The sequence below is a fragment of the Sus scrofa genome, chromosome 12 (assembly GCF_000003025.6).
Source record: "Sus scrofa isolate TJ Tabasco breed Duroc chromosome 12, Sscrofa11.1, whole genome shotgun sequence".
Lineage (NCBI taxonomy): Eukaryota > Metazoa > Chordata > Mammalia > Artiodactyla > Suidae > Sus > Sus scrofa.
In genome coordinates, this window is record NC_010454.4 from 1,933,625 (window position 1) to 1,957,616 (window position 23,992).

The window sequence follows — 23,992 nt, forward strand, 5'->3', positions numbered from 1 at the left end:
ATAAAGTAACTTTAAAGAAAAATCCAAGTGGTGCTTCACACACACAACATTATGGAGTTCCCGTCGTGGCGCAGTGGTTAACAAATCGGACCAGGAACCACGAGGTTGCAGGTTCGATCCCTGGCCCTGCTCAGTGGGTTAAGGATCCGGCGTTGCCGTGAGCTGCGGTAGGTCGCAGATGCAGCTCGGATCTGGCGTGGCTGTGGCTGTGGTGGAGGCCAGTGGCTACAGATCCGATTGGACCCCTAGCCTGGGAACCTCCATATGCTATGGGAGCAGCCCTAAAAAGACAAAAAAACAAAACAAAACAAAAACACAACATTAGGTGATTCTTTCTTTAAAGAAACAAAAAGCAAAAACAATTTTAAAAATGACACACTCCAGGAAACGTGTCAAACACACATCAGGGCGGCGCCCCATCCTCTGTCACTCAGGCTGCTCAGCCCGGCGCTGGGCCAGCAGGTGCCCAGGAAGGGGCAGGGTGGGCTTACATCCTTGTCATCTTCAGAGCCCTGGCATCTGGGGCGCCTGCCGACATGAAGAAGGTCCTGGACAAACGGGGGGGGGGGGGGGGAGGCAGCGAGTCCTGGCTCTCTTAGGATCACATGACAATCAAGGATCTCCCCCCCAACTCAGCGGTCAGGCGCGGGGGCGGGGCAAACACCAGCTGGGGAGCCCGCGTTCTTCGGTGGCAGGAAGTGCACTGACTGCAGAGGTGAGCGCAGACGGGCACGGCACCACCTTTCTGGATGTCGGTGGTACAGAACGCTCGGCCTGGTTGCAGGCTTAACGCCAAGTCAACGATGCTTCACACTGGAAGCCACAGACATTCCCTGGGAACCGCCCTCATCTTCTTGAGCATGTCCACTTATAAATGCTATTATGTGTTAAAAATAAGCATTAGAAAGCAGGCACCTGAGGAGTCCCTGGTGCTGCAGCGGGTTAAGGATCTGGCGTCGGCACTGCAGTGGCTTGGGTGTGGCTGTTGCAGAGCAGGTTCAGTCTCTGGCCTCTACATACCATGGGTGTGGCCAAAAAAATAAACAAATAAATAAGGGACACAAGATGGGGATTCCAAAGACTCATGTCTTTTCTCTTCTTTTTTTTTTTTTTTTTTTTTTTTTTTTGTCTTTTTGCTATTTCTTTGGGCCGCTCCCGCAGCATATGGAGGTTCCCAGGCTAGGGGTCGAATCGGAGCTGTAGCCACTGGCCTACGCCAGAGCCACAGCAATGCGAGATCCAAGCTGCGTCTGCAACCTACACCACAGTTCACGGCAACGCCGGATCCTTAACCCACTGAGCAAGGGCAGGGACCGAACCCGCAACCTCATGGTTCCTAGTCGGATTCATTAACCACTGCGCCATGACGGGGAACTCCTTTTTTTTTTTTTTTAGGGCCACTCCCGCGGCATATGCAGGTTCCCAGGCTAGGGGTTAAACCAGAGCTGTAGCCGCCAGCCTACACCACAGCCACAGCCACGCCGGATCCAAGCCACCTCTGCAATCCACACCACAGCTCACGGCCAGGCGGGATCCTGAACCCACTGAGTGAGGCCAGAGATCAAATCCGCAACTTCATGGTTCCTAGTCGGATTCGTTTCACTGCGCCACAACGGGAACTTGTAAATACTCATTTCTAAGTCTTCATCAACTGCCGGTGGCACCAGAGGCCGTCCCAGGTTCAGGGAACACCTCAGTGGACCACATCCCTTCCAGGAGGGGGACATGAGTCCCTTCCAGAAATGCGGAAAGGCAAGACTGAGAACTCACCCTGTCTGACAGAACTGGGGGCTGCTCTGCAAGGAAGCGTGACCTCTGACCTGAGTCGACAGAGAGAAGCCACCAGCCAAGAAGAAGTGCTGGGCAGTATGGGCCACAGGAGCAGCGGTGGGACTGTGGCCAGGGGAGGGTTCCCCAAAGGCCGCCCACCCGCCCGCCAGGACGTGTGCTTCACCTACGGGGAACGGGGTCCACGGAGGTTCCTGGTCTGGGAACGGTGGTGATGTCTACACACTGTGAAATGTGAGTTGCTTTGGGGGCTTTTCATAAACACCCCCCCCACACACACACATTTCTTTCCCCCCTCAAACTCCCACCCACGTTAAGCCTTTACATCTCTGACGACGATTTTCAGATCAGCTTAAATTAAAAGTTCAAAGAGTACTTCTATCCATAACAAGACGCAGGCTTCAGAGAAAAATGTGTCACGATGAGACAGTTGAGAATGGCTTCAGGTTTCCCAACACAGAAGGAAAGTGAAGCAGATTTACAACCTGGAATTTAATAAGTGCGATGACAGAATAAAATGAAGGCTCATATTTAAAAAAAAAAAAAAAAACTGCCCTATTTTAGAGCAAATGAGAATCCTAAGTGAAAAAGCAGTCACTTCAACAATACAAGGTGAAGTAATCAGAATTCTCGCCAAAGGCTTCACCTTAGCACCATCGGGCCTCTGGATCAGCGTCCAATTTGCAAAAGAGAAGCAGGGACAGAAGGGCAAGTCACCAACACTCAGCAGTGCCCCCAACCCTCCAACCCGACCAGCCCAGACCCTCCTTCAAAAGCCAATGTTGTTTTAAAAAAGTTCCAAATTTAGAAAAGCCAAGGAGACGAAGGCAGCACGTGGCTCTTCGTTCTTAAAAAACGCCGGTAAAAGACATTCGGCAGGAGGGATCTGGACACAGACTCGACAGAGGATGCGAGGGAAGCGGGGCTGACTGAGGAGTGACAGCAGGCCTGGGGCGAGGCAGCAGATGCCCACAGAAGCAGCCAGAGGAAGGGCCACCTACTCTCAAATGACTCAAAAACAAAAGTGTGAGAAATACAGTAAATATGACAAAACGGAAGCAAGCGCTTGCTCTCAGCAGAGGACAGAGAGGGTTTGCGGACCCCTCCTCACAACTCTTCCACTTGTAGGAACGCTTTTCACAACAAAGGCTCGGAGGCAATCTACACGGAACCAAACAAACTGATGGCAACAAGAATCCAAGCAAAATACAACCTATTGCTTGAAACCTATTAGTGTCCCCGTAGTAAAAAGCACTGGTGCTTCCACGAGCAGACACTTCTAGAAACATCCTCCGCAGAGCGCACGTGGAGCTGCCGCACCCTGAAAATCCACAGAAAAGGCAGCGGTGCGGCAACACCCAAACAGGAGACGCGTCCCGCCTCCCCGTACCCGGCAGGCGGCAACGCCGGGCCCAGGCTCTCTGCGTTTGCCTTCGGGAGCGAGTTCCAAGGCCCTGGGGACAGCGGTGCGTCCTCTGGCCTTCTCTCTATCAGCAACACCGGATGCCCCCTCAGCTTCTGTCGCCGGGGCAAGGGATGAGACCAGGAGGCTCTACGTCGCACCCCTCCCTCTCGGAGTCACAGCTGCACAAGAACCACGCGGGGGCCCGCAAGAAGCCCGCCCGAGGCCCCGCACCCAGCGCCCTCCTGCACCCTTACCAGGCAGGCAGCCCTGCGCCCTCAGCAGCCTGCGCCTACCCGCCAAGGAAAGCGAGCCCACGGAGCCTTCCAACGGCCAAAGCCCTGCTCAGTCCAGGGAGCCGCGGTGAGCGACGACCATGGAACATTCCAGTTACGTGGATGAAGTGAGAACTGCCTTCCGTCCCCATCGTCGTCGTGCTGTGTAACTGGGCTTCTGCCGCGCACGCCAGAAGAGGAAACGTCTCACGTTCTGCTTGGCTGCCTGGTTCAGGCACGCAATAAATAAAGCCGAACAAAGACGGGGGCAGGCGCCGCGCTCAGTTCCTCCCCGAAATTCTCCTCCTGTGGCTCAGCGCCCTCTCGTCCTCCCACCTCTCCTTGCCATCACCCCCGCCTCCCACCCCCCACATCGGTTCCACTCGTGTCGCCTCCTGTGTGAGTGACAATTACTCGGCGCTACCCCTGGACACGTCACCCCAAAAGATGACCAAGCTGCCCGTCTCCATGCCGAGTTTAGGCCTCAGCCTCTCTCTCCTCCGAGATGCCAACTGCGCCCCTCCAACCCAACCTCCTTTATCCCGTCTCCATTTTAACATCAGGGGTGCTGTCTACACTGACAGCTAACCATGCTGTCTCATCACAGGAAAGGCACCCCTGGCAGCAGTGCAAGGCCCCCCAGGATCGCTCCTTTACGTCCATCTAGGGGCTGACAGTTCCCAAAAGGTGCCACACCCTTCTCTGCTGGAGCGCCCTGCCCTGCCCTGCAGACACGCCTGGGCACATGCACACACACACACACACACACACACACACACACACACACTGCGTGCAGATTTAAGGGAAATGGCCACCTATACACATAACTAAAGTATTAGCATCAATTTTGTTTAAAAAAAAAAGAAAAGAATAGAAAAACTAAGAAAAAAGACAAAAATCAAAAACTAGGAAAAAGAACAAAAAATACAAAAAAGCATTTCCAAAAAAAAAAAAACTCAAATGATCAAGACACAGACCCAAAAGCGAACAACCTATTTCCCAGGGAAACAAAGACGAGCTACGCTTCTCAGCACCGGGCTGGAAAACCTAGGTCCGCGGAGCGCCCTGCTCCCCGGGAGGATTCAGGCAGCAACCGCTCTGCCGCCTGGAGACGCTCACACACGAGCCCTGCAGGCGCGGAAAGGCCTTTCCCTGGCCGGGGCCTGGAGGTGTGAGGATCTACGAGAAAGGCTGCAAGTCCAGCCCCGGGGACCGGGCCACAGGTAAGGCGGGTGGGCTGCCCTCGTCGCAGCGGGGGAGCGGGCAATTCCACTGCGATCTCCACGGGGCCGCAAATGTTTCCCAGTTTTTCGAGTGAGTGCAGAGGTTGGAGAAGAGTCCAGGAAAGCGATGACAGCAGAGAGCAGCACAGAGACTGGACCCCTCTGACGGCGGGGCCCAGTATCCCGCTCGGGAAGCCATTGCATCCCGGCGATGTGCCCGGGGACAGGGGACGGGGGAAGATCCGACCGCCAGGACAGCTCTCCCCTTTTCCAGGAAGAACCATCCTGCCACACTCGACGCTGCACTCGGTACACCGACTCGGAGGATAAACGCCGCTGGCGGTCGTGGCTGGACCCTGGTGCTGCATCACCAGACGGGGCGAGGCAGCTCCAGTCTGTGTGGCACTCAAAGAGGCCTCGGTGGCCACGACCTTTGGGGTCAAACAGGCCTAGGATCACGCGTGTCAGTTCTTGGCCTTGGACGGTCCACCAGCCTCTCTGGGCCTGGGTCTCTTCTCCTCCTGCTACCACCACACAGGGCCCTGGTGAGGGCTACACAGGAAAGGTATGGATCGGAGGAGAAAACAAGCACAAGAACGGTAAAGACGGCAAGGCAGACGACGGTCCCCGCGCTTTCCACGTACTGACACGGAAAGACCTCAGTTCCACCGGGGAGTTCCCTTGCGGTGCAGCAGCTTAAGGATCCAGCACTGTCACTGCAGCAGTCTGGGTCGATGCTGTGGGGAGGGTTTGATCCCTAGCCTGGGAATTTCCATACGCTTCAGGAGAGGCCAAAGAAAAGAACATTCCATCAGATGAGAAAAGGACTATGCAGAGCAATCTGTACATTTTTAATTGCTTACACTTGAACAAAGAAATACTAGAGGGACATGCAAGAAACCGGTGAACCGCCTGAGTACCAGTGAGGGGAGGCGGCAGGACCCTTCTCAGGGCATCCAGGTCTCTGGACCACACGAACGTATTACCTATTCAAAACAAGTAAGTTCAAATAAACTGATAAATGAAATCATCCATCACTCTCAGAACCAAAGGAGATGCGTGATGGCAAGTAACACATTGAAATACAGGTACATTCTTTCTACCATTAAACACATCAGCAATTCACCACCAGTCACATTAAATTAATGGTATTCATTTGGATTTTACTGGTTTTGTAGTTGGACTTATGATTCATCTGCATGCTGGTTTTGAATTCAAAGCTCCATAAAAGTTTCTTAGCCACAAGGAATTGATACCCAGCTTTAGGTTTTACATATTTCAGCAGCATTCCTTATAGTATAATTACATAAACAAGGGTTTAGCACATTTTTTCAAGACCACAGATGGCATGAGCTTAGGTGTGTGCCACGTGGACATGCACTAAGCAGCCACTTGGTAGGGCCTGAGCGTCCGAGCAACTGAGACCGACTACTGGTTCTGCACCCCTGGCCAAAGTGCTGCCTCATTCCTCCAAAGAAACAGTGCCCCCAAACTGTGGAGGATAGAAAGTCAAATTTAACTTAAATATGTGTGTGTTATGTGTTTGCAACACACATACATGTACAGAGTCCATAAGAAACCAGGTGTGAGTGATGAGCAGAACGCTGGTTTTGGAGTCAAGCAGACTGAGTTTAAATCCTGGTTCTAACACTAAGTGGCCAGACTAGAAAGCAGAAAAGATTATAAGAATAATAATCAACCAGTAAACTAAAATACATAGTAATCTTTAAATAAAAAGCCCTGGAGTTCTCGTCGTGGCACAGCGGAAATGAATCCAACCAGGAACCATGAGGTTGCAGGTTCAATCCCTGGCCTCGCTCAGGGGGTTAAGGATCTGGCGTGGCTGTGGCTGTGGTGTAGGCCGGTGGCTACAGCTCCGACTGGACCCCTAGCCTGGGAACCTCCACATGCCACAGTGTGGCCCTCAAAAGCAAAAAAAAAAAAAAAAAAAGAAAGAAAAAAACACTTTATTGGTGAGATTAAAATTACTGGGAGATTTTTAAGCACTATTAAAACTATAGTTTTAGATCCAAAATTGCCTTCAATTATAACTAAAATCTGACCCTGTCAACAGCCACCGAGCTCTCAAATTTTCAGGTTTCGACTGGTACAGAGGAGAAGCAAACCCAGGGCCGCGGGCGCCCACCTCACTGCGCAGGCGCACGACGCTCAGGCGCTCGCACAACCCCCGGCCTGCGCGCCTGCCTTCGGGCGCTCGGTTCCCGGGTCACAAGGGTTGACGTGATTTTCTGACTTGACGAGGGCGCCACACGTTCAGGAGAAAGCAGCGCTCCTTCCAATTCCGACCGTGGACCTTTCTGGGCACCAGCTTCCGCTCAGCCCGCGAGCACCAAGGGGGCCAAGGGACACGCTGACAACCGCGGGGCCCCAGAGCCTGTCCTGCTCGGCAGTCACTGTCGGTGCAGAGCTCAGTCCACCACGTGGGGGCGCCAGCGAGGGTCATCAGACAGGCTCCGGGAGGGGACTCCGCCCAACTGCGGGCCAACTGGGTGCCCGAGCACATGTGAGCCCTTGAGGCTTCGATCTGTTCAACTCGGATGGGTCTGGCGGGCACGGCCCCGCTGTGGGTCAGGAGGAGCCGTGATGCGTCCTCTTCCTTGTGAGACGATGAATCGCCCGCCTAAGGCGCCCTCTGGCAGTCCAGAGGGGGTTACATGGGAGTGGCCTGCAGATGGCCAGAGATAGTCTTCGGAGGTGGCACCCTCCCTCCCCCACCACGGGAGACTTAAAATGAAGCAATGGGGGGTAGGATGGATGTACAGATGGACAGACAGATCCAAACAGAGGCCTGATTTCCCCCAGTGTCATCACTACAACAAACCGTGCAAATACAAGCACACAACTCCCCCCAGTCCAAATTAATCAACTACCTCCACTAGAGGAAAGGGGGGGTGCCCTGCCACTCACCAAGAAAACTGCTCCATAACCACCGCCCTTTTAGAAATACGTGAGCATTTTTAAGGAAATGCTAAGGAAACGACCTCCTTAAACGAATCTGCAGGCAGGAGACATCGTAGAAAACAGGAGCCTGGCACCACAGAGCAGAGCATGCCTGGCATACCCGCTCCTCTGAAGCCTTGGCCCTCACACGCCTGCTCACATTCCAGCACACGGACAGCAGGGGACAGTCAGACCCAGAGGCACGGCCGTCCCCAGCGAGCAAGTCACAGCTCTCCGACCCGGCTGCTTCTGGAGCTGGCGCAGCCCCAGGACCAGGGCCGAGACACAGCAGGCCCTCAGCAGCACCGGATCACCCGGGCATCAGACGCCGTGCTGGCCACTTGACGTACACCATTTTTGTTTCTTTTTCTGCTTTTAGGGCCACACCCACAGCACATGGAGGTTCCCAGGCTAGGGGTCCAATCGGAGCTGTAGCCGCCGGCCTACCCCACAGCCACAGCTACGTGGGATCCGAGCCACGTCTGCGACCCACACCACAACACTGGATCCTTAACCCACGGAGCGAGACCAGGGGTCATTCTCATGGATGCTGGTCAGATTCGTTAACTGCTGAGCCACAACGGGAACGCCCACAATTTCATTTTCACACAAAGGCAAGTACCATCTCGGCTATTTCACCCTCGAGAACCCGTGGCTAGGAGAGACAAGCGCGCCGTGACCCCAGCAGGGGGATCCCATTCGTGCTGAGCACTCACCGGGTGAGACTCGGGGCTTCACCTCCCGGGGCACAGCCGCCGAGGACTCTGTCTGTGTTCACCGGCCCAAGCCGACGGGCTCTCCCTGACGCCTACAGCCTGGGAGGGTTTACATCTCATGTGCTCTGTCGTCACCACATCCCCACTTGGTTTTTAACTCCAAAAAATGCAACCCGAGAGGTTACCTAACTTTCTTTACAAAACTATTATTTGTAGAAGAAGAAGACTGAACCCCAAACTTGGCAATTCCGCTCCAAAACCCCGAGGTACAAGCAGCCGGGCTCGGCGATCCCACGGGGTGCAGCGGGTCGAGGACGTGGCGCTGCTGCAGCTATGGTATAGGTCAAAGCTGCAGCTCAGATTCCATCCCTGTCCCAGGACCATCTGCATGCCTCAGGGGTGGCCAAAACAAAGCATACTAAGAAGGCGTCTTTTTAAAAAGTATCCAGTCTCTCTTTCCTCTCCCACTGGCTGAAAACTTCATCTCGAGACTTAGCAAACCTTGCTCTTAAACCCCCAGCCCCAAGGCCGACTTCAGGTACTGGGGAACCCTGGAGGCTGCCTCAAGACCCGGACTGCATTAACCTTTATCTCACTTTATTTTACGCATGTCTCTCTCAGACCCCCAGCTCCCCTCCGCGGACGGGGACAGAGGAGGCCGTGGACCCTGCGTGGACGGCCCGGGCCCGCCCCACGCGGTGCACACAGCCGCTCCTCTGCTCCACCAGCATCTCACCTTCCGGACCCAGGAAGCAACCTGCTCCTGCAGCAGCGTTGCTTCTCTGCCCTCAAAAGACTAGCTCACACCTGCGTCCAATGAGTCTCTAAGTGACATTCTCTCAGCCTACAATGGAGGGTGAGATGGAGGGTTTGTCATCCTTGCATCTGTAAGGCAACCACTCTGTACGGGTGCTCAACAGTCAGTTACAAGCCAGTGTGACTCTCACAACAGCAACTCTGCCATCAGTCAGTGCCCGCGGAGAACTGAAGCTCAGGGAAGCTCCGCTTCTATCTGATACGCAGCAAGAAATTCTAAACAACTCAGCCTCTTCTTCTCCCAGCATCATCTACTCCTTCCCTCTTGTGGCTCCAGCTGCACTGTGTTTCAGTATTCGGGTGACACGGCCTCCAGAATGTTGGCACCTGCCATGCAGAGGCGGCTACAAGACCAGCCCCTGAGAAAAACTGATCAAACTTGCACACGCAGCGTCCTAATTCGTTCCTGGGGGGTGAGGCGTGTACTGTGTGGCCCCCTGGGAGAGGACGCTCGGAACCGTGAGCCCGGTTCCCCGAGATGTCACCCCGTGCCGGTTTTGCTCCGTCTTCCGCTCTAACAGTCGTTGGACGCGTACTTCGCGCAGAGTCCTGGGAGCCCTCCCGAGGAAGCACCCACGAGGGGGTGTCTTGGGGACGTGGGCACAGTCAAACAGCAGTCAACTTTCCTCCCCATCGGCCTGCCATGCTTCAAAGGTACACCGTCGTGATAGCGTGGAGGGGTCAGAAACACCTCGGCCTTGCCAGGGCCCTAAACCGAATGCTTATTAGGAGCTGACTGCAAATTAGACCTTCAGCCTTCAGAGAAGTAACCATGTATGTCGAATCCTCCTCATCTTGAGCTTTCACTGCTTTAACAGTTTCTTGATTGGTTCTCTCGGCATAAAAACAGGATAAGTTAGATTTAGAATCCATTTCAACTTAACAAAGTCTGCAAGTTAGACTGCCCGGATAAAAGGGAGATTATCCTTGTTGCTGGAGATGTCTCTCCAGACAAAAATAAAGGCATGCATTGGGCGGGCAGCACATGCAGCCACCACAACAGCTCCTGCCCCTCGCCAGGCATCAAAGGCAGACCCAAACACATGGGTGAAGGATCAGAGGCGCAAGGCGGCCCGTCTGGGGTGACCATCAAGCCAACTCGGCGGTCTTCAAGGCAGCAAAACGGTGGCATCATGCGAGAGAGAAGTCTGAGGAAAACTGGAAGGCACGGAAGTCAAACTTCCTGCACCCCTGCGAGGCCTCAGCGCCCCCTGAAACACGTGTGCGCACCTGCTGCGATGTGCAAAGAGCGGTCCCCTGTCCTGCGGCTGCACAACAAACCACTGCTGGCGGTGACTCTATGGGCCTGACATTCAGACACGGACCAGAGGACAGCTCGCCTCCGCTGCCCAGAAGCTAAGGCTGCTGGTGCCTCACACTGGAACCACCTGGAAGCTTCTTCTCTCCCAGCCTGGCAGTGGGTGGCTGTGTGTGCTGGGACAGTAGGGAGGGGACGCGCAGTCTCTCGAGGTGCCCTCCCAAGCGGAGCTGGTCCGGGTTCCGCGGGGCCTGGGTTCCAAGCACGGCGCTCCCCTGAGAACCGGCAGAGGCTGTGTTGTCTTCGGCCCCCAAGGCCCAGAGCATCCCTTCTGCCGAGGCCACAGGCAGCCCAGACCCTTGGGGGGAGAAGAGGGACCCGGGCTCTAATGGGAGCAATGCCACCTTCTGGATGAGACGGCCTGTGGTTCCTCTTTGGAAAATACAATCCGCCAGTTTCACTCCGGCCACAGCTCACAGCTGTCCATGTGCCAAACGCCCCTGGCACCTCCCCGAGGCGCCCGAGGCCCACGGGGTTACCTCCTCATCTGAACCTCACGTCCAGGGGAGGGCGAGGCTCCTCACATGTTCCCTCCAGCCCAAAGGCCTTCGCACCCCATGTGCGTGGAGGGGCTGGCGCAGAGAGCAGGGCTCTGGCCCGCTGCTCGCCGGTTCTGCTCCGGGGCTCCTGGCCCGGGCCTCTCATGTGTACTTCTCGCCCCATAAAGAGGAGGCCAAGTTCATAGTTCTCTCAGCCTGCTTCCTGCCCTAGAAGTGTGGGGGTCTAACGTCTTTTTCGATTTTGTTCTGTCTCCTTCAGTCCAAGCAGATGCACGATCTCTTGGGAGCTGTGCGGGCTTTGTGCGTATCAATCTGTAACCCGCCCCATTAGACAAAGCCGCCCTCGGTCCGCCCCGGCCGGGCTGAGGGCCAGTGTCCTTCCATCTCAGAGGCCTCAGCAAAGGCTCCCTCAGGCCAGCTGAAGCCTGCGACCTGCCCGAAGTCCCTCCTTCGCTGGAGGGCCCTTTGCCTGGAGAAGAGGCTGGGAGTGAGAAAGACTTTTGCTTTTGACCCTGTGTCCTGTCTGTTCCGAGAAGCTCTCCTTTAGCTCACAGGCTCCCTTCAATGCTGTCAGGGGACCAAACATGTGCAGGTGGCCCGCTGAACACGCCGCCGGGCAACCCAGTTAGACGGCTGGGTTCATCAGGAACAGCCCGGTGGAGTCTGCGGTACCACTCACTCCCTGCCCCCGGGGGCCTGGGCAGACCGGCTACACCAGGCTTACCGTCTTCGCAGGCAGAGGAGGGGCAGACACCCGCGCCCCCAGCTGTGAGGCCCTCCGACTTCACCCTCCACCTCGACCCAAGCCAGCAGCTCCGGCTTGAGGGCGTTCTCAAGGCAACACCTGCTCCCGCAGCCCCCTCTGCTCTCCCAGAGCCCGCCTTACTCAAGGTGTGCGGCCACCACGGTCCAGAGCTGGGGGCCCTGCACGCCTCTCCCTGTGGCTGTGGGGCGTCCCCACGGCAACAGGGCCGCTCCGGGAGCAAGGACCCCCCACAGACCCCAGGAAAGCCTTGCATGACCCGGCCACAGGCCCATGGTCACAAGTGGCCCCGATTCTGGGGGAGGACAGAGAGGCCCCCCCCAAGAGGCCCCAAAGGCACCGTGGCCGATGGGGGAAAATACTCTCTGTCCACCTCCGAGCCCACAGTGGAGCAGGTCACTCGCCGCCCACAGCCCTGTGTGCCCAGGACCCCGTTTTGGCTGACGCCTCGACCAAGACAGCGTCTGACCGAGCGGAAGGTGGCAGGCGACCCAGCGCGGGCTTCAGCGTCTCCACCAACTGTTCACAGCTTCCTCCTCAGCTGTTTGGGTGCCTCAGTGCGGCACTTGACTCCAAGGGTCTAAAACCATGTTTTCAACCTGGTTTCAAACCTCCTCCGTCGGCGAACCAAACACAGCCAGCGCGTGCCTGCGGAACCCACCAACCCTGACGCAGCACAGACATCTGAGCGGTGGCCACGCTACTGAGGCCTCTCGAAGGACGTGCGCTCGGACACCCCAGGCTGGAGAGCTGCTCAACGCCCGAATCCTCATCCTCTCGCACCAGCAAGTTGCACTGTGCTTCGAGGAAACATCCGAGGATGCGACGGCCGGGCCCCTTGCTGCACTCCACCTCTGCGAGAGTCCTTTAAACCAAGGGGCAAACATCACCCCAATTAAAATTGCACGGGGCTCTTCTCCAAAATGCGTCCCACCCGGGAGCCCCACATGCCAACACTACCATCAAGAATGGAAGCAAAACACGTACAAGTTGCACGAGCTAAGAAAGAAGTCCACCATGAACCTGGGCACAGAGAAGCGCCACGAGCGGTTCCGAAACTGGCCAGGAGCCTTGGGCATCGCAAGCCCCTCCGACGACCGCAAACGTGCCACCCAGAAGAGGACCCACAGCCGTCAAGGCGAACATCTAAAACCAACAGCTGGGGCCCAACAGGGCCCGCCAGCCTTTGAAGAGAAGAAAAGGGACACTCGAGGGAACATCTCAAAGGAATCCAAAAGGATAAACATACGCCTTTCTGACTCACTTTTCTAACATTCGCAAAGTAACAAAAAGTCAATCCTCTGTTACCGATGCCATCCCGTTTTCCGCGATGTGCGATGAGGGCGTGGCAGGGACACCAGCCTACTGGAAGCACACAGGAACCAGGAACAGCTGCCCCACAAAGACTGCTGCCAAGGCAGGCGTCTTCACAGTCCCAGTCCACGCTGATAACCCCTTCACCCTAAGGCAGCAGGAACTAGCATTCAAACGAATCCGCCCAGTCTTGAGGGGCTTTTGGGTTTGGTTTTGTTTTGTTTTGCCACACCCATGATATGCGGACGTTCCAGGCCAGGAATCAAAGCCACAGCACAGCAGCACCCAGGCCACTGCAGTGACAACACCGAATCCTTAACCTGCTGCCACCTGAGAACTCCTAGTTTGAAACAGCAATGAAAACAGTAACAGCCATAAACATGATGGAAATTTACACTTATATCAGTTCAAAAATAACTATTTATTATATTTTAGTAAAATTCCTGGCAAGATCTCCCCAAAATACTGTATCCCAAAACATCAGGGCAGCTGGTTGACAGCCAGAACCCTTATAAGAAAAATCCAAATGGCTTCGCAATACTGCTGAAAACACCAAAGCCAAAACCATACCCCACACACCTTATAAACAGAGGGGGGGGGCACGCTCATCAAACACTTCTGACAGGAGAGCACTGCCTACTCGACCGATCGCCAAACGCCCACGTGATCACATCCATGTGACGCTGCGCCAGTCCCCAAACGCCCACACGTGATCATGACCATGTGACGCTGCGCCAGTCCCCAAACGCCCACACGTGATCATGACCATGTGACACTGTGAGTCTTCTCAGCGGAGAGTCACAGGTTTCACTGCAGATTCCCAGGCTTCCATTTGTTCTGCTTTTGCTTTTTTTCTATCTAGTAAAACTAGATGTTGAATAAATACCTTGGGAGCTAGTATAAGGGCCAATTTCTTTTTATACAATCAGAAAATCCATCTGAATCTCACAGTAGAAACCTCCAATCAGGAGTTCCTGTCGTGGTTCAGCTGAAACGAATCTGACTAGGATCCATGAGGAGGCAGGTTTGATCCTCGCTCAGTGGGTTAAGGATCCGGCGTTGCTGTGAGCTGTGGTGTAGGTCACAGATGCGGCTGGGAAATGGCGTTGCTGTGGCTACAGCTCTGATTCGACTCCTAGCCTGGGAACCTCCATATGCCGAGGGTACAGCCCCAAAAAAAATTTTAAAAAGAAGGGAGGGAGGGAGGGAGGAAGGAAGGAAAGAAAGAAAGAAACCCCCAATCAACCCACTTAATAAGTCTTTAAAAACTTTTAAATTCTGGAGTTCCCTTTGTGGCCCAGTGGAAAAGAATCCGACTGGGAACCAACCATGAGGTTGCAGGTTCAATCCCTGGCCTCACTCAGTGGGTTAAGGACCCGGTGTTGCTGTGAGCTGTGGTGTAGGTTGCAGACAAGGCCCGGATCTGATGTGGCTGTGGTGCAGGCCCGTGGCTACAGCTCGGGTTCAACCCCTAGGCTGGGAACCTCCATATGCCGTGGGTTTGGCCCTAAAAAGCAAAAAAAAAAAAAAAAAAAAAAAAATTAATTCTAGCATCCTTCCCTAATCTGAGCAACTTTTAGGCTGCAACAGCTTTAAAGGCAGAACTCAACCTCTACCACAGTTTATTTAAACGACACATATAAGCAGGAGAACAGAGAATGGACCCTTTCGCAAATTCCAATCAAATAATTTTGAGGGGAAGAAAAGCTGATTTGCTCTCAAAGGTAGAAAATTTCAGGACAGTGGGGGGTGCCTCTGTGTAACACCTGGGTGCCCCTCACACCCAAATCACCTGTGATCCGTCAGTTAATCTGGGTGAAAAAAGGAGTGAACAGAGAGGGTTACCCCTGAATTCACTGCTGGCCGAATATTTCCTCTCCCTCTGACTCGGGCACACACCACAGAGCAGGCATTCCCTGAGCTCCTGCTGAAGCTCTCATCCTCCCAGCTCTGGTTTCTGAAATATACAGAAGAAAACAAACACGGGAGAGCTGTCACCAGAACAGATGTTGCCAGGTTTTCTCTCTCGGCGCTTTCTGGGGAGAAATCCCACTCACCGAATGGCAGTTCAGCACGGAACCAAGTGAGGCCACTGCGGACGCATGTTCACCGCACTGAGAAATAAAGGAAGAGCCACCCTGTGATGGATATTTTTAATTAAAACGTTCCGTCTTCAGTAACGGCTAGTTCTCTCTGCTGCAGGAGCTGCGCCCATGGCCCTCAGACAAGCACCCCCACCCCAGACAGAGCCCTGCGGTGTTGTGCGCCAGGCTGGGGCCCCGTGGCTGGAGGGCACGGTTTTGCCCAAACGCAAACCTTCACCGACAGCCTTATGTTGCAAGAACAGCAGCACAGAAAGGAGTCTGCCTCTGATGGTGGGAAATGCCCGTATCAGACTGAGAAGCCAGGGTCACCACCTACATTCAAAGACCTGGAAGACCACTTGATATCATCTTCACTCCTTTAAGGCAGCAGCTCTCCATCTCTTTGGTCTCAGAAGCCTTCATATCTTAAAAATTAGGGCAGGTCTCAAGGACCTCTTGCCAATTATAACAACCAATATCTACCATGTGATAAATTAAAATCGAGAGGGTTTCTCATTTTTATTAATTCAATTAAAATGAACAATTACAAACCTATTACATATTCATATAAATTATACATTTTAGTTTTTACAAACCCGCTGTCTTCCCAAACCAAAAAACTTTAGTGAGAAGAACAACAGTGTTTTCCATTTTCACAAATCGCTTTGCTGACTGACTTCACTGCACGGCAGCAGGATTCTGCCTTTGTTTTTGTATTCAGTCGCTGCACCCAAAGAAAATCCAGTCTCACCTGCAGCTGGAGCTGCACGTCCATACGTAGTCTTATCAAGTAAGTGTCATTTTTTTTTTTTTTTTTTTTGTCTTTTTAGGGCCACACCTGAGGCATATGGAGGTTCCCAGTCTAGGGGTCAAATCAGAGCTGCTGCTGCTCCCTACACCAGACCCACAGCAACACCAGATCCGAGCCCCGTCTGCGACCTCCACCACAGCTCACAGCAACACTGGACCCTTCACCCACTGAGCGAGGCCAGGGACCGAACCCGCAACCTCATGGTTCCTAGTCGGATTCGTTCACCACTGCGCCACGACGGGCACTCCAAGTGTCAATATTTTTGACACTTCATCAAACCTCAGCAAGTGGTAGTTTCTCAAAGGTCCTTTGCCATGTGGACTCTGAAACTGCTTCCAGACCCTTCTCCTACTCTGTTTCATAAAATCCCAGAGTTCCATCTCGTGCCCTAAGTGGCTCTTTGACGCACACGTAATTTTGTGACACAGGCGCTGGTCCTCTAAAAGCCCTGGGTCACCAAGGGGAGCAGATCTTCCAGGGGCTGACGGACTTTGTTCTCCAGCATCAAACGATCACACTCGGCCCTGTCGCCACTGACCTCACGAGAAAAGCATGAGCCACTGGGAAGCTTCAAGTTTCCCGGTGGCAGATACACGTTTTTCAACATTCTAATTTTCAGTCAAAAGTTCAAAGTTTATCATTGGCAACAAATACCCATTGTTTTCCTTGACTCGACAGCTCATTTTTCATTTTTGACAAAACCTTGCAATTGTTCTTTCAAGGAAGAACAGTATTACATGGAGGGGGAAAAGAGAAAAACAAAGCCAGTTCGGCTCACACCTGGACGGCACAAGAGCTTTCCCTGGGAAAAGCATCAGACCTCGGTACGGAGCAGATGTGCTTTAGGCATCCGGTGCATGCGTTCCAAAGGGTCAAGGTTTAACGCCTCTTCCTGCTTGATCCTAATTGAAAGTGGCATCAGCTCTCACTGCGAGTGCGAGACTAGGAAGAGCTCCACGACAGGCCGGGGGGTGCTGCCTGGCCCACACGCAGCAGCTTCACGGCTGCTCCCACACCGTGCACCTGTCAGCACAGGGAAAAGCCCAACAGCAGCTCAGTAAATGGCCTTACAGACCCTCTGGAAGGGTCATGGAGGCCCCCCAAGACCCCCAAGAGTCTGCAAACACACTCTGAGAGGTGTAGGGCTGTGTTTGCAGCAATGCAGAAACGTCCTGCACGAAACTGTATTTGTCTATGGTGAGAAGTGCAGGAACACTTAGAGCAGAAGCTCCTCGCGGGCTCTTGGCCCCCTTCTCTTAAGACCCTCATCGTGGAGGTAAATGAAAAGGCGCGGAGCTGCTGGTGACGAAGACCTCCTGGGCAGAGACGGCAACCGATGGTCTAGCCGATGAAGGTTCTTTTTACAAACAATTTGCTCAGCTGTGTGGTACTGTCCTGCTCCCTCTCCCACAGCACACATCGGGAATCCGCCCTCTCCTCGCCCTCTCAGGCCACCATCCCCGGGGGAGCCATCAGCCCCTCGCCTGCAGACCAGAGCAGGCTAAGTCTCTACCACCATCCAGCCCTGCCCACAACTCATCTCCAGTCTCTTAAAGAGAAGTCAGACGACACCATTCCCTACTAAAACCCAATGAGGAGCCCTAACATACACAAAATAAAGTCAAACCACTGACCAGGGCCCACAAGCCCCAGCACGAGAGTCCAAGCCAACTGCTCGTCTCCACGGCAGCTACCGCGAATGCAGTCTTCTTTCTATTCCTCCCCTGGGCCACACTCACTCCAGCCTCAGGGCCTCTGAATAGGAAGTAAATGGACAGATCACAGCTCGGGTGACAGAACAAAGCTGCACTGGTGAGGGGAAGGCATAGCCATAAACACAAACAGAAGCTGAGACTAAATGAACAAACACCAATCACAAGAACTTCGGAGGAAAGCAGATAAACCCAGAGAAAGTAAAAGGAAAGAACTAAAGATAATAAGTTCATAAAATAAAAAATATGTATACACAAGAGAAGTCGGCCAAAGACACGAACTAAAAAAGACGAAGCTCCAATGCAGTGTCTCCCAGCCTCCTTTTCATCACTGCCCCCTGTGCAGCCTCTTGAGCTGCTGTTTTCCTGATGGCCCTCCCCGTGAAATTCGAATACTGCAGCAGTACTGCATATCTGTGCAATGAACGTCCATCTGTGCTTTATGCCTAAAGAGTTAAGAGTTGGCTCTGTCCCTCCACCTAGAGCCAACTTCCCCCTTGCGGCAGTCCTGCCCCTGCCTCCGTGGAGAACGCGTGCTCTTGTGAGACTAATCAAGAAAAAAGAAAAAGAAATGGCACAAATAACGATGACCAAGAATAGAAGAACGAGCTCTACACTGAAAAAATAAGAGGATGCTCTGAATAATGCTATGCCACTAAATTTTCTTTTTGTATTTTTAGGGCTGCACTCGCAGCATATGGAAGTACCCAGGCTGGGAGCTGAATTGGAGCTGCAGCTGCTGGCCTACCTCACAGCCACAGCCACGGCCACAGCACCACAGGATCTAAGCCATGTCTGCGACCTACACCACAGCTCACAGCAACGCCAGATCCTTAACGCACTGAGCGAGCCCAGAGATCGAACCCAAGTCCTCATGGATACTAGTCAGGTTCGCTAACCGCTGAGCCACGACAGGAATTCTGCCACTAAATTTCTTTACTTACTAAATAAAAAGTCAAACTCCCAGAAAAACAAAACTCTCCAAAACTGACTCATAAAGGCATAGAAAATAGGAAAATTCTTATAACTATTTTAAAAACACATCATAAAAAGAACACGTTCCGCAGAGATACCTCTAGATCCAGATGAGTGAGGGGAAAGTTCCACAAATCTCACCGAAAGCCAAGAATAAACAAAGAGAGAACATTCCCCAAACTCTTATTTTTAGGCTAGCTGTTGGTATGAAAACCCAAAAGACAAAAAGCACAAGGGGAAAAAAAGGGCCTCTCATTTAGAACACAGATTTAAAAAATCTTAAGCAAACCAAACCCAACAACACATAAAAAGTATGATACCCAGGTAGGGTGCTATCTGAGACATGAGACAGGTTTGACTAGTAAAAACACTGTGTGTGTATATGTGTGTGGGGTGTGTGTAATGGTGGGTGAATGTGTGTGCACACACACACACACGTGTGTACATGCACACGCCAACTTCACCACATTAAAAATTAAAGGGAGAAAAGCATATGATCATCTCAATAAATGTGGAACAAATATTTAATAAAACTTAATAGTCACTCAATATTAAAAAACCTTTGTAACAGGAAAAGGGAAATTCCTTAATCTGATCAAGACTGTCTACCAAAAAGTTATATCACAAATCATATTTAATAGTGCAAGACTGAAAGTTCTCCCTCCAAGATAAGGAGCAAGCTAAGGATGCCCCTGCTTCTCTCAACACCAGTCCTAGTCAGCGGAGCCCAGTTAAAACAGCAAAGGAAAAGCACATACAAAGATGAAAACAGAAAAATTCACACCCTTAGTTGCAGAAGACTATGATTGTGTTTGTAGAAATCCTACGGACTATGTGGATAAATACGCAAATTAATAAAAAGGGTGTTCAGCAGGGCTGCTGGATACTAGATCAGTATTAAAAAATCAGGCGTTCCCGTCGTGGCACAGTGGTGAACGAATCCGACTAGGAACCGTGAGGTTGCAGGTTGAATCCCTGGCCTCGCTCAGTGGGTTAAGGATCTGGCGTTGCCGTGAGCTGTGGTGGAGGTCGCAGACACGGCTCGGATCCCGCATTGCTGTGGCTGTGGTGTAGGCTGGCGGCTACAGCTCCGATTCGACCCCTAGCCTGGGAACTCCATATGCCGCCAGAGCAGCCCCAGAAAAGGCAAAAAGGCAAAAAAAAAAAAAATCAAATGCATCCCCACACATCAGAACAAAACAATATAAAGTTTCTAACAAACTATTGAACACTATTAAAATAACATTTAAAATCTCATATACCTGGGAATAAATTCAACAAAGGACATGAAAAACTGCTACATGGAAAATTAGAAAACTTAATATTGAAAGAAGTCGATTCTCTGCCCAGACGATCTATGGATCTACAGGTTCCATGGCATCACAACGGAATCTCAGCGGGTCTTTCGCCCTCTCAGTGGAATCTGACCCATGGACTCTAAGGTTTATGTGGAAATAGAAAGGGCCGGAAAGACCTAAGATGCTGTGGAGGAGGCCAAGATGGACCATCTGCTTTATCAGATCACATGAGGCCACGGACGGAAGGAGAGGGTGACACTGGCGCAGAGGCAGATGGACCCCCAGGACGGCACCGGGAGACAGGAAAGAGGCCCAGGCGAGTTCAGCGTGTGACTCACACCGAAGACGGCGCTGCAGGGGGAACACTGACCCTTGGCAAGAGAGGGTGCTGGGCCTTGCCACACGGTCACCCGAAACGAAACAAAACTGGGCCCTCCCGCACAGCACGTGCAAACAGCAAGACTGGGTAGGCAATAGAGAGTTGGATTATAGAATTCACCCTCCAAGCTGGAGACTTTACAGAATGAAAAGAATGCCAGGACAGCAGGTATAAACCAGGACTGCCCACGGCACGCTGGACTTATGGTCACTCTGGTTATAAACCTAAACATACAAAGCAAAACTATAAAGCAAATTTTAGAATAAGTTTGACCTTAGGGTAGGAAAAGACTTTAACATAAGTATGAAACCATAGGGAAAAAATTAATACATTCAACTACAGTATAATTATTTACCAAAAGAATCTATTAAAAGATTGAAAAACCATATCACAGAATAGGAAAAGAAACGTTCCATACATCAAACAGTTAAAAACTTAATCTAGGAGTTCCCTGGCGGCTCAGCAGGTAAGGATCTGGCATCGTCATTGCTGTGGCACAGGTTCAGTCCTCGGCCGGGGAACTTGTGCATGCCATAAACACAGCAGCCCTGCCCCAAAATATGTGTGTGTGTACACACACACTCACACACACACTCACACACACACACTTACGCATCAATACAAAACAAGCAACAGAGAGTGGGCAAAAACCCTGAGTAAGCATTTCACAAAGAGGCTGACCCGCTGACCTATAAGCAGATGAAAAAGATCTCAACCTCATTAGTCCCCAAAGAAAAGAAAATTAAAACATGACACCATCACACCTACAAGAACGACGAAGGTGAAAATAAGTTATACCTACTTCACTGGGGCAGATATGGGAAACAGCACGGTAGAGGCATTTCTCTGGAGCTAGTCTACCTGGATTTAAATCCTTGTTCACACTTACCAACTGTGTGACCCTGAGCAAGCTGACCTTGACCTTTCATGCCTTAGTGCTGCCATTTATAAAGTGCGCCTCTTGTATGACTGGGTCACTTTGCTTTACAGCAGAAATTGGCACAACATTGTAAATCAACTATACTTTAATAAAAAAAAAATTTCCAAAAAAAATAAAATATTAAGAGTGTGGCTCAGAATGCAGAGTAACCAGAACTCACATACACAGCTGGCAGAAGAGTTGACAACCCTTCTGAAAAGCCACTGACGGTATCTTCAAAACTGAACATTTGTTTACCTATTAGCCAGAAATTCTACTCCTAGGCATCCCCCTAAAAAATCGGTAGCTATGCTACCCAGAAGACATGTCACAGTGTTTACAGGAGCACTGTGCACAGCCCCCAAAGGCTGGAACACCCCGACATTCCACACGGAGTCAACCCGTGCAACTGTGCGTCCACCAGCCGCGAGAACACCTGCAGCTGCAGGACAACAGGGTTGGTCTCGGGACCCGTGAGCAGGGCTCTGACACAGGGGCTGGCAGGGCGCCCTGCCAGGGGTGATGGCAATTACCCCAGAGCTGCTTTCCGGGCATTCATTGCACTGTATGTTTGGTTTACGTCTCTTTCTGTGTACGCAGCACACTTCCAAAACACACAAAGGGCTACGGACAACCCAGTGAAGGTGCACCGTGGCATCTTCTAGAGCTGTTCACCGATGAGGGAGGGAGGCCGCTCTCGCCATCAAGAATGTTAACAGCGAGTCCGAGGAACAGGAGCAAAAAGCGACAGAGACGGTGAGAAACAAAACACGCAGCGAGGAAACATCAGCCGTCTGAGCAAGACCTTAAAGCCTGCAGCATCCGGACGGACGCTCGGCCCTGCAGCCAGCTTGCAGCTGTCTCTGGGGTGACCTACGTGAAAGGGACAGAAGTCACTTGGGGCCGGACCTCAGGAGCCGGAACCTCGGCCCCGAAGCCTGGCGGGGAGGAGAGAGTGGCAAAGCACAGCCACAGCAAGGACGCCAGGGACGGAGGGACCCTTCGGGAGACGGAGGAGGACCCCGCGGCACTAGGCCTGCCCCAACCATTCCACTGGGCTCCCTCTTAATTCCTCGGTTCCTACTTTCTCAAAACGGCACTCAGGTCAGGGCCTGGTGCCGGCCGTGTAGAAAGCAGAATGAAAACGGACATCCCCACCTGGGCAGGGAGCTCTCCCCAAGATCACCTGGGGTCACCAGACCTGACAGCCAACACAAGGGAGCACAGCCGGGGCGGGCAGAAGGCCTGCAACCAGTTCCCCGAGTCTCAATCCAGCACGTCCACGACAACCCAAGTACAAATGTTTGTCTCTCAGGCGCAATTTCAGAGAAAAATAGGCCCGTATAAAATCAGCATCTGCAGGAAGGATCAGGACGGGTTGAAGGAGAAGTTAACGTATGGCTTCCCTCTTGAACCAGACAATTAATGTATGCCAGGAACGGAGGATTGATGCCCCGGCGGGCCCTCGGCACCCCGCCTCTCGGCCCTCCATCTGCCCGGCTGCTCGGCACCTCCTGACAAACTGCAACCAGCATCATGATGCATCTGCGAAGGTGCCGCACAGCCGCGGCGGGAATGGGGCACGCGGGAGGCTTCGGAGCAGGTGTACGGCTCCTCCTGAAGGGTTGGGGGAGACGGCAAGATGCCGGACTGTAAGAGGGAGCAGGTTCAGAAGGGGTATTTTTCATCAATACCACTCACTACTGCTAAACCTCTAGTTACTCTAGAAACTGTTGAGCAGGCATCCAAATATTTAAAAACCCAACCCAAGTGTAACAGTTTCTAGATGAAGCAAACCTGCAGGTTCCTCCGCACAATCGAGCATTAAAAAAGTGTTATTTCTAAACCATAGCAACTAGCCCCAGGTAAAACGCACTTTGAGAGCGGCCCTGGCCTCCAGCCACCCAGCTCTCCAGGGCACACACCTGGGTGTCAGCAGCCCCGACTGTGAACGGCAGCCCCCGAGCTGTGTGGCCTTTGGACACAGCAGCCCCGGGTGCTTCAGAGGCCGGGGACGAGAGAAGGACATTACAAAACCAAGAACATTCCTACACAATTTGGTTTTAATTCCATTTTCCATCGACCCCCGCCCCCAGTTTTTTATAACTATTCACTTAGAAGCATACTCTCTCTTTTGGAAAAGCATTAAAGAAGCTGAGGGAAAGGACAAAAAATCCAGGTGACCAGCTCATGCTCCTTTACGCTTTATGAACTGATATAAATAAGATGAGGCTCATTTTAAACGTCTGGACTCTGGTACCATCTTGTGAGTAAATGCCCCGTGCACCTGAGATCATTTATTTTAATAAAGTTTCATGACTCACCAGCTGCCAAAGACCTGATTTAATTCAAAGCTCCAAAGATAATTCCCACTTTTTCATGATAAAAAATTTTCTAAATAATGGATCAAGGCAGCATCATTCTGACGGCAACCGCATTGCGTGCAGGCCGAGAAGGGAGGCCGTGGATTCTGCAGCCAGCCAGTCCTCGGAAAAGGGGGAGTACAGGGAATGGAGGGGGGACCTTGAGAAAAAATGGAACCGTGGAAAAGGACTCTGTCACCTCACGGGGACACGGTGAAGATGCCCCTCCTAGTAGACGCCGCGCTCCAGGCGGAGGCTCGAGGGTCCCGCCGCGCTCTAGGTGGGCGGGTCAACTCCACTGTGCTTCTTCCCACGAGAATTCCACTCACCCTGAAAGGCGGCTTTCTGTGAGTCACCCTATAAAGTTTAAATGCT

The 23,992-nt window shown here is 52.5% G+C and overlaps 1 protein-coding gene across 6 annotated transcripts in view; it reads right to left on the reverse strand.

Moving 5' to 3' along the window:
- RPTOR (regulatory associated protein of MTOR complex 1) overlaps nucleotides 1-23,992 on the reverse strand; it is a 282,724-nt gene that overhangs the window by 224,504 nt on the left and 34,228 nt on the right. Inside the window, exon 1 of one of the 6 annotated variants that reach the window (XM_021066498.1) lies at nucleotides 14,922-15,033. The exons of 4 other annotated variants lie outside the window; for them this stretch is intronic. Coding sequence is in view for 1 of the 2 variants with exons in the window: in XM_021066494.1 (XP_020922153.1) it covers nucleotides 13,656-13,685 (30 nt within the window). In the remaining variant the exon portion in view is untranslated. Of the gene's footprint in view, nucleotides 1-13,655; nucleotides 14,100-14,921; nucleotides 15,034-23,992 lie in introns of those variants that run through there. One more of the 6 variants, XM_021066494.1, reaches the window with a different exon arrangement.